Here is a 19520-nt window from a genome sequence, read left to right as displayed (position 1 = left end):
TACTTGTCCACTGGATATTTTCAGAGCACATCCTATAGTCTTACTATTTGACCTAAAAAATCTATATAACCTATATGAAACACCTCAAGGAGAAATTATCAATGCATCAGAAATCATCTAAAAGTGTAAAGGAAACTGAAAAATCTGTCACCAAATTATTATGTGATGGTTGAAAACAGTTGATGACAATCTAAAAAAAAAAAAACACAAAACATTTCAGGAAACATGTAATGATTAATAAGTGTTTAAAACACTTCAACATGTATGAAAATATGACCGCCTTTGCAGTTTTTATAACCTGTCAACATAAGAAACCAGCTGAACGATGCACCTTTAAGAGCATTTATTAATGCTTTAGTAACAACCTACAGAACTGAGGAAGCAGATATGTTTAGGTTAGTTTATTTCAGACACAGACATAATACAAAACATATGGAACAAAAATAATAATAATAAACAATACACAAATAAAAAATCAAACAATAGAAACATAATAATAACCAATACACAAATAAAAAATCAAACAATAGAAACATAATAATAAACAATACACAAAAAATCAAATAATAGAAAAAAAAGAACAACTGTTGTGCCTGAAAGGGAGTAGGAAACCCATCCAAAACAACCTTTTTCAGGGTGTACTTTAAAGCCTCACTATGTGATGACTGATCCTGAAACATGAACTAAAACTTTAAATCACCAGTTTTTTTTTATTAAGTATAATCTTACTACTCATCCACCAGAGGTCACTGAAGACCACCTGAAACAAAACTGCAGACTCAGCCTGAAACACCTCAGACAGTACTCCAAAACCATCTATTAGTTTTAGAACATAAAGACCCAGGCCACAGTGCCCATGGTCAAAGTACATGTCAGGACTATCTGACATCTGGAAGCTGAAAAACATGCTGAGTAACATACTCAAACACCTCAGGAAACACTTCCCCAGAAATTTTGTAGAGAAGTTTGAAACATTTCTGAAAATTCATTAAAAATGTTTTAAGAGCACATAGTATAATCTTACTACCTGATGACTGGAGGCACTGGTGACCCCACCCCATCCCACCAAACACCTCAGGGAGCACCGGTTAAAGTCTTAGGAATTAGACTTTAATAGAAATTAGAAGTGGATGCCTCGAAAAAATTCTAATTTTCTGCACAACGACTAAACATATGTCAATGCAAACATTATCAAGCTTCTTTTTTCTTTTTTTACATTATTAAATTTTTCTTACATTATTTAAAGAACCTGTTACAGAAACAGGAGAGAAAACAGAATATTAGTAAGATAAACTAAACAGCAGATATTAAAGATGTAGAACTAGTTTCATAGTGACTTTCAAACACATTTTTCTCTATATATAACCTTTGTTTGATGATGATGATGATGATGATGATGAGTTAATGAATGGAAAAACAAGCATCCACACACACTGTCATTTGTTATATTGCATGGGTTTTATCAGTAAATCCACGTTGTGGATGATGATAGCTGTTTCCATGAGTCTCTGAACGTCCAAATGGGTCATATCTGAGGACAATAAAAAGCTGAGAAATTGTATTTTACTTGAATTATTTATATGTTTTGATAGGATTTGTGGTTCAGAAGTTATAAAATGTTTGTGATGAGCAGATGCTTTTAGTTGCTGGTGGCTGTTTAGGGTTAAAGCAGAGAAAATAACAATGGGGGAAAGAAATAAATACTGATAAGTGTAGTTAAAAACTCTACCGCCTCTTATTAATGGATCAGTCTGTGTGGTAAATGCTTGTTTGTGTTGGTTGATGGGAGTTGTAGTTTCATCTGCTGTTCTGTTTCAGTTAAACTCCACTACATACGACCACCGAGTGGAGCCCTGTTCCTGGAGTTAAACCCCACTGCCTGCTGGGAGTGTTAGGCCCCGCCCCCTCCACCTGAGTGCAGGTGAGGCAGGTGTATAAAGGAGTCTTTCTGTGGATGAAACAGACTCCAGACGGAGACTCACACTGAGCGCTTTGTGACGATGGAGAGGCCGACGCTGCTGCAGCTCGGGTTCTGGATCCTCAGCTTCACAGGTGAATAAAACACACAGCATACAACATACGACACACACAACCCACCTGTTGGCAGGTATTTCCACCCACAGATACAGCACAACACTGAATAAAAGGGTCAGAGGTCAGATGGACTGGAAGATAATAGAACAAAGCTGAGGAGGAACAACAAGGGTTTAAGAAAAGAACCTCAATTCAACTGCAATCGGGGTTTGTCACATTTTCATTTCTGTTTTCTGAACCTTGTTAATCGTAGGCTCAGAAAATCTTTTCCTGATGAGTTTGTTCTGTTAGTTTCTGAATAAACTGAGTCAGATTCACAGAGTTGTCCTCAGGTTTTCCTTGTGTCAAGGTTCAAGTGGTTTCTTGTTGTCGATTCATATGTTGATTCTTATCTTGATGAACTGTTTGTTTGGAAAATGGTATAAACTTTCTCAGTGTTGACTTTGATTCATAACCTAAATATATGCAGTTTCTGTCACCCGAAAAAGAAACTGGAAAATGTTCATGTTAAGAAGCTAGAATCAGATAATAGTGACTGTTTTTACTTACATGGTGGATCTATCTGTAATTGAAATAGAAAAATCTGACTGAGATATATTAGAGTTGAGGTTATTCATATTCATAAGACATTAAATCTTCTCTTAACAGTGTTTTATTCAAAGACTGACCCTACAAACTTACTCAAGGACACCATTAATAGCATTTTATAAAGACAGCACGGCTATGAAACTTGCAAATTCTTACTTTTTTCTAAACAAATACCTGTAGTTGTGACTTCACATCATTATGAACTGCGTAAAATGTTGTAAAAACTCAAGCAGGCACTGAGTGAATAACATCCAAAATGCTTAAGGATGTCTAGTTGGATGGAGTACAAGGATGTTATTCAGTTTCAGTGCTCTGTACATTGTCGTTACTTTAATTTGGCTCAGTTGTTGGATCTGATCCTTATAAGGGAAGGGAAAACCTCAGATCCAGTGGGTTTCTCCTCCGTCTTCTGTTAAATGAAGCTTTGTCATAAACATGTTCGCTTTGAAACTGAAGAAGAGCTGGAGAGTCTCCAAAATCTGAGATGAAAATAAGACTTTATCCTTAAGTCTTGTTATCATCCCTCCCTTAGTCTTCATCCTTCCCAGTCTGGGAAAAAAAGAGAAACCACAGTCTGATCCAGATCCAGATCTAATAGTCCAGGTTTTAAATCTCATTAGTGATCAATCACAGTTTTATATTTACATCCGTGTAATGTTAAAATAAACCAATCAGAGTTGATTCAGGAGTTGAAATTACCATCTATTCCAGAAAATGAATGAATGAATGAATGAATGAATGAATGAATGAATGAAATTAGCATCTATTCCTGCTGCTCATGATGTTCTTCCCATAATATGTATGCCTTTATCATGGATGTCAAACTCCTTTTAGTTCAGGGGCCATGTACAGACAGGGCTAGACCAGTAAAATCATAATATAATAACCTACAAATAATGACAACTCCAATTTTTACTCTTCGTTTTACTGCAAAAAAAGTAAAATTACATTATGAGAATATGTATATTTATAAGCTATACTTTCACAAATATGCGAATAACCTGAACAACCATGAACCTGAAATTTCTTTAAAAAAAAAAAAAAAAAAAAGGTAAATAAGTGCAGTTTTAACAGTATTATACCTCATTTACACACATGTATTATAACTTACAGATTCAAAGATACAAAGTATATTTCAAAGTAACAGGCATCTGGAACTGGAAAATATAGCATTTAGCTTTATGATCAGTGCAACTTGTTCAGACTCAGTGACAGCCTTAACTGGTAGCTCCATCTATGTTGCCATGGTAACACTACACAATGATTGTAGTGATATACATGCTATACATCCATGAAACCAGAAAAAACATCAGCTGAAAGCACTTAAATGGGTAAATATCTAAAACAAGCTAACAGACTGAGACCAGTTATGAATAATTTAATAAAACAACAGAACAATGAGACAAACTTTGCAGCGCTACACTAACACTGAGCAGATCCAACAGTCAAGTATTATTTCTCTCCCACTAAAACTCACTGAATGAGAGAGAGAGGAGCAAAAATATAGCTCATTATATGAAGAGATGATGATGAATGTTGTCTGTTGCTGCTTTTCTGATCATGACTTGATTTTATTTGAATGAAGTTTCTGTTATCAGCAGATCCATTGTTTTGTTACATTGAAATAATTCCCACTAGAGACAAATGACCCAGAACTTAATATCATATCTTCTGTGTAATTTTTGCACTTTGTTTGACACCCTTGGCCTATCTGCTGGTTTTCTTGTGTTTTTCACCTAAAAAGCATCAGATGTGGATGAATCTAGTCCAGTCAGTCAGAAGGACAAACATCCCAACTGTTAAACACCCTGACAGGGAACATCAGCAGGTTTATACAGGGTGTCCCATAAGTCTCCATACATAGGAGACATAATACATATGGTTCTAACATGTATTTCTTTATATTTCTTCTTTATAGTTCTTCAGCAGTGGAGGACACGCATTGAAATGTATTCCCGACAAAATGGCAGTCATATAGAGCATATTATATAAATAAAAATGGTTTATGTCAAGAAACGTTTATTTTTCCTATGTATGGAGACTTATGGGACACCCTGTAGATAAGAGCAAATATGAAAAAGCTGACATTTTCCACTTTTAACTGAAGCTGTTTGAAGGAATGAAAGATGGAGGCTGAGTGGAAACACTAGAAAACTATGAAGAAACACTTTTTTTTTTTTTAAATTTTCATTCTTCATGTAAACAGCTCAGTAGGAATCTTGTCTTTTTCAGAATAAGCGAGGCGTTAACATCATCATAACTGTTTCGTTTCATGATATGTTCAACATGACCACACTTATCATAATTTTCACCTCTTTTAATACTTTTTACTTCACTCTGGTGGATTAAGGTCAAATGTGGTGTTGGTGTCATATTTCACATGCGATGACAGATGCAGTCCATTCAGCTGTTCAGTATAATTTTTCATCTTTACCACAAACAACAACTTTCTCAGCTCATAAAATGACCCCTAATATCACGGTATATTGTGAGGTATCTTACTCTTAAATGAAACAATAATTCCTGAGCCATTGTGGATAAAATAACAATAGTTCTAAGAAGGGAAAAGCCAGTGGACAACTTATCTGCCCATATCTTTTCCACTCTGAAATATTTGATACTAAAAACTATTATTATGCACTGAACTCTTGCTTTTTAATAAAAAAAGGTAACTGAACTGAATAGCTGAGTCAAAGTAACTAATACCAACCTACATATGAACAAATTCAGTGAAAAGTAGGCTAAATAATAAAAGTGGAACTGAACAGTAAAACTGTGAAGGGATTATTTTATTTGGGCGGCCATGGCTCAGGAGGTAGAGCAATAACTGAAGGGTTGGCAGTTCGAATCCTGCTCTGTCCCAGTCATGTGCCGTTGTGTCCTTGGGCAAGACACTTCATCCATCTTGCCTCCAGTGTCACTCACACTGGGGTATGAATGTGTATAAATCACCAGTCACATGTGTTTGCTCCTGGAGGATTCTGTTGGGTTTCTGTAAATTGGCTTAGAGTCTGGTTTTGACCAACTCTATATATAAAGTGTCATGAGATAACTTTTGTTGTGATCTGGCGCTATATAAATAAAATTTGATTGGTTGATTTGATTGGTTTTCTCCTGTAAGTCACTTTGGAAAAAAGCGTCTGCCAAATGCATAAATGTAAATGTATAAATGTTCAGTAGTGGTCAGAGGTGCCGTTTGGCATGAATTGGCAGCCACACTTCAAATGGGGTCACCTGAAATTTCTAGTGATTAATTTAAAAAAAAAAAAAAAAAAAGCTTACTAATAAAAAATATATGGTGAGTTGACAGAGACAATCCCAATCCATAAAAGACATGACAAACTGTGAAGCTGAAACTGAAGCACTGTGGTACTGTTTATCTGTCAAATGTTCATTGTGGTCAGTTTCAGATGCTGCAGCTCTTTCATAATTCATAGTTTGAGTTATTGTTATTATTGTGCCAATATATGGAGTAGAGGAGTAGAACCGTATCCAGGTCATGTCTGACAGAATCTGATCAATAGTAGGCCATTACAGACGTCAGTCATGTATTATCCCTCCTACTTTCAGAAAACAAAATTAGGATGTCATGTGTATTTTCTACAGCCTGAAAATACAGGATCGAGTAGATGCACATGAGGAGAGTGTCATGTCCTCTCATGTCCTCTCTTCCAATTTCCATTCAGGATTAGATTTTTTCATGACCAACAGGAATATTGTCTCTTCCTTGTAAATCTCTGTAAATCTCTTGTACATTTCTGTACATATCTGTACATAACTACAAAGCATTGCTCATTGTTTACTGTTTTTTTTATTTTTCCTTGCTCTTAAGGTACTTTCTTCCTGTACTTTAACTATGTTGGAGTAACTGTAACACACAAATTTCCCCCTGGGTGTTAATAAAGTATTTCTGATTTTGATTCTGAAAGCTTGAATTACAATATTTTGAGAGGACATTATGGAATTTTTGCACCATTGCTTGAAAGGAAAAGAAAATTCTCCCAAAGAAACGTATATAATGTACAATATATATTAATATATAATATATAATAATATAATAACCCATCCACTGTCTCTGTGGAGTTTAAATGGTCTCCCGTTGTCCAAAGACATGCACCTTAATGGGTTCACTGGGGTCAGTCTAAATCATCCATATTCAGTCACGGAAAAAATTATTAGACCACCCCTTGTTTTCTTCAATTTCTTATTCATTTTAATGCCTGGTACAACTAAAGGTACATTTGTTTGGACTAGTATAATGATAACAACAAAAATAGCTCATAAGAGTTTAATTTCAGAGCTGATATCTAGACATTTTCCATGTTTTCTTGATAATAACCAAAATCACTTCAGTTCTTACATCAATATCTATGGCATTGTACTGACAAAAACAGTGCTTTTAGACATTCCATGTTTTCTTTTCTGTCTGTTTTAGTCACATGATACACACAGGAGTTAGTATTTGATTGCATATCCATTGTTTTTGATGACTTCTGATAATCTAATAATTTTTTCTGCAACTGTATTCTGTTTTTACATCTAATCACAGAGTATGAATCAGGAATGAATGTTTTAGTTTTTATTTAGTACATAAAGGAACACAGCGCCTTTACATACTGGTGTTATTTTTGTAAAGTTACAGTATTTATTTGGCCTTAAATGACAATAAAAAAAACTCTTAAAACTTAAAGTCAAAATACACATGACTAATTCAGCTGTGTTTGTTCTTTTACACCTGGCAGTTAAATTAACTAACATCATCTTAAAAGATCATCTCAACACTATATTATGAATATAGCACATATCACCGTCCCTATGTTGCTGTATTTTTCTCACTACCATTGTTGAAAATGTTCATAAATACACGTAATAATGGGTTATAAGGTTTGACAGATGAATGAACAGTAACAACAGAAATTAAGGTTTCATTTAATCAAGACATTTTCTCTTCATCTGAGATTACAGAACACAACAGGATGACAAATTGAGAAATTAAAAAGGCAAATTCATTATGTGAGATGCTGTTTGGTGTTTTGGAACTCACAAATAAAGATTTACATTGTGGAAAATAAAAATTACCCCACATTAAATTAAACATATGTTGCAAAGTTCAGTTACAAGAAACTGCTCTACTGAAAATAGTATCAAAGTTTTCATTTCTAAAAGCACAGTTTTTTCAAAGTGAGGATTTATTCTCATCTTGGTTTTATTCTGCTTCTTCCAGTAAATTAGTGTCGATGGTTTATTTAGAATTAAAATAGTCTGACTACGCTTTTTTGTTCCTTTTGCCATTGTTGTTGTTTTGTTGTCTGTGTGCGACACATGTTATCACAAAACATGTTTTGCATAATGTAGCTGTGACATTTACAACCCACAGTGAAATGTAAATACAGAGGGGTTTTATTCTGCTGGTTTACTGAGGGCAGATAAAAAGATTAAATTCACAGCAGTCTCAGAGATGCAAAACTAAACATGTTTTACGTCGTTTCTCTGTCTGAGTCCTCACCTCTTCATCTATGATCATATTTATAGAATTGTTAAAGTTACAGGAATTCTTTTAGAAATGGTTTGTGTCACTTAGTTCTTGTTTTAGCTTTGTCTGAACAGTTCACCACCTTTAACTGATTCAATTATTCATCATTAAAAGTGTAATTTACAGTTTGCATGTTAGCTGAACTAGTTACCTTCCAGTTTTTTAATATGATAGAGAAATTTAGAAACTGTAGGGGGAAAAAATGTAATCCTCTTTGAATTATTGCATCATTTACACATATTCTGTTTGTCAATTTACAGTCAAGAAAATCACAATTTGTTATAAAACCGTTGAACCATCAGACTGTGAAAACAATAACTATAGAATGAATATAAAAACAGTAGTAAAAACAGGCAAGTACTAGTAGTCATAAATAATAACAGTGATAATAACAGTGATAATAATAATAATAATAATAATAATAATAATAATAATAATAATAATAATAATAATAATAATAGTAAAAATAATATAAAGTAATCATAGTAATAGTAGTCATAACAATGATATAAGTAATAAGTAAGTAATAATCAATAGAACTGTGTCAGTAACAACAACAACAATAATAATAATTAGCAATAAAAAATGACATTAACAACAACAAACATTGCACTCTGGAATAAATAATAAACAACATTGCACAATGAAAACTACATAATTTTAGATTTGATTAGATTAGATAAAATAGAACTTGATTGATCCCTTGCGCAGAACTCTGTAGAAAATTAAGGCTCCAGTTGCAGCACAACACTGTATGTATGAGGAAGAATTAAAGGAAAAAAAAATAATAGAGAAATAATAGAAACAACAATAACTACAAAAACAGACATAAAAATAGGCAAATACTCATAGTAATAAATAATATTGATCATAATAATTGTAATAATAGGTTGATCAGTTGCCATCTCTAAGACCCAAACCCAAAAGAGGAGGAAGACAATGGATGACTGATCATCATGTAGTTGTACTTCTCTCCTTTCATGAGTAAAGAAAACACAAAGAAGACATTTATTACAGGTGTTTAATGTCACATGAGCTGATCTGAGTACAGCAGAGGAGACAGACAGAGGACACACCTCCGCCAGGTTCACTAATTTCACCAAATCACATGGTATCATCTTATATTTACATATTTCTTAATGGATCTGCATCAGAATTTTATGGGTTCTTCAGTGGCCCCTGTTTTACCCTTCACCACATTTCATAGTACCGTACTTTCCAGACTATTGGCCGCACCTGACTATAAGCCACACCCACCCCGTCTCCTACGTCTCACCATCGATTCATTGATGCCAAGCTTACGTGCTGCAGCTCTATTTCCTTCTTCGACAGCTGAATCGAGTGTTAGCCTGGAAAATATAAACTAACCGCATCAGTTTGGAGCCACGGGTTCACAGCGTGTGGGAAAAAGTAGCGGCTCATAGACCGGAAATTACAGTTATAAGGTTTAGTAAAATCCTTCCTCAAGGGAACGTTAAGGATGGATTAACAACACTGATCATGTTACCTCTGTTACTCTATTAATGTAGGATTTCCGGTCACTTCCTGACACTTTGGTCGAAGGCCCAGTGGTGTTGGTTTTCTTACTCCCTAACTCATTACTCCCTCTAGTGGTCACATAAATCTGAGGGTCTATCAGTGTAAATAAATGAATATGTCTATGATACAATAGAGTGGCATCTTTGATATAACTTCAAAATTCTCTATTCTCACCTGTTGATTAATTTTATTTTTTTAATATTCTTAATATTTACAAGTATAATTCTACATATAGCCCCTTTAAACAACAAATACCACTGTCTTCTTTTCTTTTCTTCCTCCAGTCTCACTGATCACAGCTCAGTCCACAACCCCCCATGATTCTACAAACAGCACATCTATGATGGTCAACAACAGTATAACCACCATCAGAATGGAAACCTCATCTATGACCACCAGTCTACCCAGTGTGACCATGACTGGAACAAATGTAGCCACTCACACATCCACCTCTGAACCCCATCCCACCAACAGCAGTTCCACGTCCAGTGTTACCGGTGTGAGCACAATGCAAACACACCTCTCAACTTCTGGAAGCAGCAACACAATCACCACTCTGCCCGTTATCACGACAGCCATCACTAGAAACATCCACAATCGCGGCAATGAGACCACATTGTCAGTTGATGCTAGAAACAACACTGAAAAAACCAATGAGACCACACCACAGCCTGTTACCATGCCAACCGATGCTAAAAACATCACTGGAGATGACAGCCAGACCACGCCTCACCAGGTTACCATGTCAACAGATGTCAAAAACGTCACTGGAAACAACAGCCAGACCACGCCTCACCAGGTTACCATGTCAACAGATGTCAAAAACGTCACTGGAAACGACAGCCAGACCACGCCTCACCTGGTTACCATGTCAACAGATGTCAAAAACATCACTGGAGATGACAGCCAGACCACGCCTCACCTGGTTACCATGTCAACAGATGTCAAAAACGTCACTGGAAATGACAGCCAGACCACACCTCACCCCGTTACCATGTCAACCGATGCTACAAACATCACAGGAAACGACAGCCAGACCACGCCTCACCTGGTTACCATGTCAACCGATGCTACAAACGTCACAGGAAATGACAGCCAGACCACGCCTCACCTGGTTACCATGTCAACTGATGCTACAAACGTCACAGGAAACGACAGCCAGACCACGCCTCAGCCCGTCACCATGTCAACCTATGCTAAAAATGTCACTGGAAGTAATGACACCACTTCGCATCCCGTTACCATGTCAACTGAAGACAAAAACATCACTGGCAGCGACAATAACACCACACTGCACCCCAGTACCTTTGCATCCACTGCAAAAAATGTGACTGGAACCTCAACAAACTCTACACACACTGGAACAAGTACCACTACAAGGAGCTCGACTCCGCCCCCTGCCGGCGGGGGAGGGGTTCCTGGGTGGGGCATCGCTCTGCTGGTCCTGGCAGCCATCGTACTGCTGCTGCTGCTCCTGCTGTTCATTGGACTGGTGAGGATACAAAAAAATCTGATTTACACATAACAAGTCTCAATTATATTGTTAATGCGGGGTTGAAATCTGTGGCCTCCACTAGATCTATGATAATCATTCTATCGATGTTTTCTAGTTAATCCATAATCTACACAGACAGGTTTTCAATGCTAAATCAACTCAGACTTCCCAGTTCATGTCATGGATTTTCTTGAGATTTCTAGTAGACTTCTAAAAATCCTAAAATCTTAACAACAAATTAGGTCTGAGCAGTAAAATTTATGTCACAGTATAATGTGATGCGTGTACAGTTACATCATTCTTCACAACATAAACTGATTTGCAATTGGGTTTTAGGGTTTTAATTTTCTGTTAACTTAATGGTATGTTTTAAAAGAAAGTCCAAAATGTGACCTGGGAAATGTTCAGAATTTTGGGTGAGTTGGTGTGAAAAAAACTCAGCAATTACTGTCAAAGTGTATTTCACCACCAAACATCCCATCACAGCTGAAAACTGAAAACACAATGAGCATAAACTGTTGTTTTTTGTTCTCCAGTTGGTGTGGTGGTGCTATAGGGGGCGCTACAACAGCTTCAATATGTACGACCAGCTGCACAGAGATGACATCCCTCTGTACACCACCCACAGCCGCTTCGAAGGACCCAACGGACGACCATATGTGAGTTCAGCCTCAACCTACAAACATCTGAGTGACATTATGAACCAATAGTCTGTCAAACGTTAATAAAGGGTTAATAATGCGAAGGTCAGCTTGTATCTGTAAGGATTATTATTCTTTTTTTGCCAATTTAATCACACTTTTAGGAGATAAACACTGTTCGTATTCATCAAAAGTCGTGGGTTTTGGACATGGGTGAGCTACAATGGCTAAACAGTAAAAAAAAATTCATCTGGTTCACCTATATGGACCACATTTGGTAGGCACACTATTAGGTCCAGATTAAGAAAAAGCAACAAACCCAACAGAAAGATGGCCATTTTGGATTGGAGATATAATTTTTGCCTATTTTTGGCATTTCCATTCGACTTATTGGGAATTAACCTGGAGCATGTTCAGTTCCTTCAGTGTCAGCTAAAGACCTTCATGGTTAACAGTTTATCTAAATGACACCTTTAATTCTACATTTTCAGTTTAACCAGATGTACCAGATGTATCAGGTCAAGATGCAGAAAAAAGCAGGAAGGCCCGTTGTAATTTAAAGTTTTAAGATGTGGTTCAGTTGAACTTGATACAATATATTATTTGATGTTGAAAATCAGTCTTTGTAAAGCTGTAAAGTAAATCTCAGGCTCAAATTGCATTCAGGTAATTACTGTTGGGATTCTGCAAATGTGACTCCAATTCTCTATCCCCCACGTTCATTACATTGTTATGACCTTGACCATAAAACAGACCTGAAACAGAATTAAGAATGACAATGAACCAATTATTTAATGAACATTAATCAACCTTACACAGATCTGTGGTCTGCCAAGGTAACAGAGGATCAGTTTTCCAGGCCCACAGACATAGAGTGTCCAAGCAAAGACCCCATCTCTCTGACTCCCTGTCCTCAAAAGCCCAGAGTTAACTTTTCAAAGTGGCTATTGACACAGTACTGTGGCACGAAATATCGGTTTGTCTATTACCACAGAGCCAATCAGTGCCCTCATTATATCAAGTCTAGACCATCATGTACTCCCTGAAAAGTACCAAGGCAATATATGGTGAATTGGTCATATTGAAATACAGCTGAAGTTTAGCTCACTTGGTAATGTATCAATAATGTAAAGACTGGGGTTCAACTCCTAATCAGAGCAGTTTTTTTTCCTTTTTTTAAAAGATTTTCAAAAGGGGGGGGGGGGGGGGCAGCACCGGTAGGTAAATCCGACATTGATATAAATTAGCCACTGGGACAGTGTTCAGAGTGCAGAATTGCACAGGACCACAGCACTGAACTGACACAGAACTGAAGTCACACAGCACTTTACTGCATTTATCTAACATGTAGCTCCGCCCACCTTCTCCAGCCTCCAGAGCAAAGAACACCATAAAACAACATAGAGAATATTTAGAACAATAATTTCTGTTCTATACTATATACTATCACTAATTAGTCGTTTCTTCCATCAATTGCCACAGTACTGTCATAGCAAAATGAACAAAAGAATGCACTGAAGTATACACCATATATCACCACAGTACTGTGGCAACAAGAGGCGAATGAGTTCAAGTGACTGTATCCATGATTGCCTCTAATACAAATGTTAACATATGATTGGCTCTGTGGCAATAGACAAACCGATATTTAGTGCCACAGTACTGTGGCAGTAGACACTGCCTTAACTTTTTCCTGCTACTTTATACTCTTACTTGGGGTGTTGCCTTCCTACTCTTAGTTTCAGCTAATCCCTTCACTTATCCCCCTCAGCACATCTGTCTGCTTCATTCTCAGCCCCTGTCCTTACCCCCCAGGTCTCCTTACCATCTTCTCTGTATGGTAAACAAAACAATAAAACAATAAACATTCCACACTCCGAAAAACTAAGCTAACCCATTTGTGACTGTGTATTTTTCCATTCTACCCCTGGAAGGCTGTAGCTCTCTAAAGTCAATATTTCACACTAAGAACAAATCAGCAAAACACAGAAATCATAGTAGCTACATCATATTACATTCCATTTACAAAACATAGAAATCATAGTAGCTACATCATATTACATTCCATTTACAAAACATAGAAATCATGGTTCTAACATATTGCACTCTAACTACATAATGCACAGGGTTTTTTCTGTGTTCTTCAACTGTATAATTCTAACACAACACACATTGTAGGAACTTTGAACAGTGAGTTGTACACAGTTTTCTGCTTTGATTTAATACTCAAATACTGACAAAAGCCCCTCTGTTTTCACTGTCTTTGTATAACTTCAACAAATGTTGTCCACACGTGCACAAACTTCAGTTTTACTTGTACAAATCTTTTCTACATTGGCACAAAGCCAAATTGACCTATGTTACATGTTCACGAGGGTTAATTTTCAATGACAGACATAACTTGGAAGGATTTCTTCCAAAACTCAGTCTGATTGACTCTGTTTTGAACCCATTCCGTCCTCATAAGAACAGTGGTCTGCCTCTCACACTTGTATGTACTGTGTTTTGTGCTGTAATGTGAAACCTGTGAAAGCGTCTCTTCCCTGAAGCAGCAGAAAACGCTTTGTCCATTTATAGAATTAGCTTTGAGGCTCAAACTGTGACTGGGTCTTGTTAAGTATGAAAATGAGCAGCACAACAAGAGTTTGTTAATAAAATATGATGATGGAGTTGTACTGTATCTGTGGTAGGGATCTAGGCCTGGGGGGTGGGGGGGTGGGGTGACCATCAATCACAATCACTATTGTTTTTAATACATTTCCCTGTTGAGGTCATGGTTTCGCTCAGGCACAGTAACAGATAAGCACAGCGTCTCTGTTACCATGGTAATTCACTTTAATTTCTGCCTGCTTTCACTGTTGTGACAGTCTGCTTCATCTCATGGATGTATCATATTCTGTCAAGGTCATCTTTTTGAACCCACAAAAGGATCATTTCTACAATTACTTTTCTCCTTATGAGAAACTGGACATGTGGAGTATGAGTTGTCAGCTCTTCTTTACATTCTCAGGTTCAGGTTCAGGTTACTTTATTTATACCTGTAGGTAGATTTGTTTTGCAGTTAGATGATGGTATCCTTTTGATATTTCTCAAAACATAATGGCATATAACATGAAACCAACACATGAGTTGAGTATAGACATGATGCTATAAAAGTGCTCCTAGTTCCACCAATAAGGATATAAAAGATAAGAGAGATGAGTCAAAAAATGATTGTTGTCATAAAAGATTAAAAACAAAACAAAACAAAAAAAAAAAACTCTCTGGACTTAGATCATGGTACAAAGAAGTTTGAGGCAGTGAAAAACCCAATAAAAAGAAAATTAAAACCCAGTCAATACCAACGGAAATATAAGATATATTCATAAATTAGTAAACAAATAAATAAACTACAAAAGCAATAGGAGAGCACAGACCTCCGCCAGGGCAGATCAGTGCCCCCCCCCTCCCCAACACCACCAAAATTTAATCATTTGTGCCTTGTGCCAGGATCAACATTTCCTGAAAATTTCATCCAAATCCATCCATAAATTTTGAGTTATCTTGCTAACAGACAAACTAACAGACAAACTAACAGACAGACAGGCAAACCCCGATGAAAACGTAACCTCCAGTGGAGGTAATAACGAAAACCAAATTCTTGTGTCTTACTCACCGATGGAGGAGTCCTTCACTGTGGAAAATCAGAAAACATCATTATCAGAATGTCTGGGCTTCAGCTCTCACATGGTCCAAGATCTGTTAAACCAGATTAATCTGTTAAACTGACTGGTCTGCCGTGGTGGAGGTCTGCGCTCTCCGAGTGCTTTTCTAGTTCATATTTTTGTAATTAATATTAGAAATACTGAGATGTGCCCATGAAAATTGTCATGACAAACCACAAACACATCCACAAATTGGCATTTAATTGGATATAACAGTACACTGTAGATTTACTGTACATACTTTACATAACTATAGACTATTATGGTATGTATTATTATTCTTTAATCGCATCAGGTCAGGATAAAAATCTAAGTTATAAATGAGGAAACTGAAAGTGTGAAATTTTTTCATACATGTAGACAGTAATAATATCTACATAATTCTGTTAAATAAAAAGTTAAATTCTTGTTCAAGTAGTTTTAAGTGTGTGGATAATACCCAGGTGGTGTTCACTGTGTCCACAGTCATAGTGGGTGTGAAATTCAATGGTTTTCTACGTATTTGGACTTTAATGAGTCAACATTTACACAAGAAATCTGGAGAATTAACAGCGACACCTCCCTTTAATGCGACTGACGTTGCCGTGACGATGATGAAACACCTGAACAAAAGTGATCAGAGGTGTGAACAAACTGTTTGTTGACTTTAGCTTCAGAGCTTTTAATAAAGTCATGTCAGTCAAAGCTGGTTTTATATTTAACTCTTACCACATCAGAACACAGCGTTTCCTGCGTTTCATTCGTATGAAAATGTTTCTTTTCATTTGAACACCACCACAGATAACATTAACATCTGTCGATCGATCACATCTGCAGTACTGATTATATTAAACATGTTAGGGGATCTGTTCCTTTTTCATTGTATATCCATTAAATAAACTGGTGAATGTTCAGAAATATAATAATTCTGATAAAACACAAACATAGAGTTTGGCAAAAAAATAAACAAAAAGACTAATGTGTTAATTATTTGTCTAATTAAAAGTTTTATTCACAGCTTTCAGACACAGTGTGACTTAAATGAAAATACCCACACTGTCCTCATAAATCCCATAATGCATCTCTTCCAGGAGCAGATGGACAAACCAAAGAGCCGGACGGGATCGTACACAGTCAACCAATGACGTCTCACCTGAAGGAATCATGGGAAATGAATGACCGCCATGTTTTTTACAGAATGTACAGTTTTACTGTTTAATTTATTATCTGTAAATTACTGTGGTTGAAAAACTATGACAACCAACACGCCATAAAATAACAATCATCATAATATGAAATAGTAATATTCATAATTATTCATATTATACAGTTAATATTCTAACTTGTGATCATTATTTTATTACTTTAATTTATTTTGTGTGACTTTACCTTCCAGTAAAATTGTAACATCGATAACAACTGCTCAGTTGTTACATTTATTATTTTAATCTTCTATGATTATCAATATTATACATTACTCTATTATTACTATTATTATTATTATTATTATTATGATGCATTTTGTTGATATGTGACGGTTAATATTCTCATTTTTTAGTTCTTTAAATAACACTATATTGACTATTACAGTTTATGTTGTATTTTACACCAACTGGTGCAGATTTTAATTGTAAATATGTGACTATTATGACTGTGAGTTTATTCATTTAACCTTCACAAACATTGGAATGTTGTTGCTCTTATGAATTATTTTCCATTTCCCGTCATTGCCTCAATTCAGAATATTCAGAAATGACAAATTCATAAAATATTCCAGAACATATAAATTTAACTCTGAAAACAAAAAAGAACTAACATTAAAATGCAGTTAAGAAGTGGTTCAATAATGGTTTAAACGTTACTGTCAGTGCGTAACACTTCTATTGTGATTATCAAAATTTTATTGTAATAATAAGATTAGATTATATTTTGTGATTAAAGGTTGAAACTTTATTGACATTAATAAAAGTATGTGTTGTTACTTTAAAGGATGATTCTGTGAGTTCCTGTCCTTAAATGACAGTGAAGTATCAGTTCACCCCAGAATGTGATTAAGTTTCCAGTCTTCAAGTGTTTATGAAATTCAATTTGATCGTATGAACTTCAAAACTCTGTTTCCTGTTTGGAAAAAAAATAAAGTGTTACAGTGTTGTTCATGGAGCTCTGTACATACAACAGCCTGCATTAGCATTGTTAACCCCACAAACATAATTCTCTCCACAAACAGAATGAACTGCAAATGTAATAAAGATTGGCATTTTATAGTGTAATAATCCCACTTATGTAATAACTTCCCCATAAATGTAATGTAACAGTTGCCTTCCACAAACATCATACCTCATTTCCCACAAACATAATAATTATTACTTTTGTGGAGATTTATTACGTTTGTGGGACGGTAAAAATTTTTAGTTTCCAAAATTGTAATAACTTCCCACAAATGTAATGAATGAGTACATCACATACATTTAAGTCATGCCTGCATGAATATTCTTTCATCTTTCTTTTTCTTCACATTTATTCTTGTCCTTTTTAGAATGAGCAAATGTTCCAGTTACACCACATGGTACTAATTCCAGATTAACCCATAAAGACCCAAAGAGCCACCGGTGACCAAAATCATCTAAGGATCTGAAATCTTTAATAACTTCTAAACCACTAAAGCTATTAAACATGTAAATAATTGTTGTAAAATGCAGTTTATCATCTTTTCATGGTCATCAGATATGACCCATTTGGACGTTCAGAGGCTCCGTAGTGAACGTGGAAACACTGTCATCTTCTACAACATTGATTCACCAGTAAAACCCATGGAGTTGGATCAATGACAGTGGATGGAGACACTTGGTTTATGTTTAATAAATGATATATTTTGCAGAAAAAGTCACTTTTTCTTCCATTTTCTCTGTTTCTGTTACAATAACCCTTAACTTTAATCAGACCTTTTATGAACATCTACATAATAAGTAAATTAAATATAGGAAACTACCTGATTTTTATAGAAAATGCACAAAATACAGAGGACAATATTATAATGGGTGACATAAACTGTGATAAATCAGTTAAAAATAGTTAAATAGAGAAAGAAATTCATTTGGGAACTGACACAAAAGTAGCACTGGGTCTTTATGGGTTAATAGGTGTTTAATTACAAATACAAGTGGAGGAGCAAAACAGAATGGGCAAAAATGTTGTAAAGGTTTTATTATAAAAGTTTCAGTATGAACTGGATATTATTTATTTTCAGTAGTTTAATAGAAGCCTATGTTTGAACCATATAAATAAAATGTCTGGGTATGATTATGATAACAATGGAGTGGGTAGGAGCACACTGTGGTAGGCGACTGTTATTACATTTGTGGGATTATTACGTTAAAAGTTTCACATTTTTATCACGTTTGTGGTTTATTACATTTGTGGGGTTAACAAACATCCATTCAGGCAAATATGATCACATGTGTTTAGCTGTAATGCAATGTCTGACACACACACTCAGAATGAATATTGACCAGATTACTGAGATCACATTCAGAAGTTCAGGAAAATACTTAGGTCTCCAAATTCTCCATCATTCTCAGTCAGAAACTGTCTTAGGAAATATTACAGGTCTGGATACTTCGCTGATGAAGCCAATGGTGTCACGTTAGGTTGTTTTTAGGACATCTGAATATGTCAAAAATCCCAAATAGATATATTATAGTGTTTCAACAATAATCAATAATATAGAAGCAACTGATATGGTGACATCATCTGGATTGATGCCAAAATAACATATAATACATGTGAGGGGTGGGGCTTGTGTTTGGCACCATTTGTTATTATTATTATTATTATTATTATTATTATTATTATTATTATTATTATTATTATTATTAATAATAATAATAATAATAAGAAGAAGAAGAAGAAGAAGAAGAAGAAGAAGAAGAAGAAGAAGAAGAGGAAGAAGAAGAAGAAGAAGAGGAAGAAGAGTCTACAGAGTTTTTTTAGGAAATTATTTTGTAGGA

The 19520-nt window shown here is 35.5% G+C and overlaps 1 protein-coding gene across 1 annotated transcript; it reads left to right on the top strand.

The window, feature by feature from the left end:
- The first annotated feature begins 14 nt into the window (after positions 1–14).
- Positions 15–17673, top strand: LOC115435432 (cell wall protein DAN4). Its single transcript, XM_030157846.1, has 4 exons — positions 15–2052; positions 9979–11186; positions 11726–11848; positions 16605–17673. Exons 1-4 carry the CDS (start codon positions 2001–2003, stop codon positions 16656–16658), a joined length of 1437 nt encoding a protein of 478 aa, XP_030013706.1. The 5' UTR covers positions 15–2000; the 3' UTR covers positions 16659–17673.
- Positions 17674–19520: the final 1847 nt, after the last annotated feature.

Source organism: Sphaeramia orbicularis, chromosome 16 (genome assembly GCF_902148855.1).
Source record: "Sphaeramia orbicularis chromosome 16, fSphaOr1.1, whole genome shotgun sequence".
NCBI lineage: Eukaryota > Metazoa > Chordata > Actinopteri > Kurtiformes > Apogonidae > Sphaeramia > Sphaeramia orbicularis.
The sequence above is the reverse complement of the archived record's forward strand: the minus strand, read 5'-3'. Positions and strand labels throughout refer to the sequence as shown.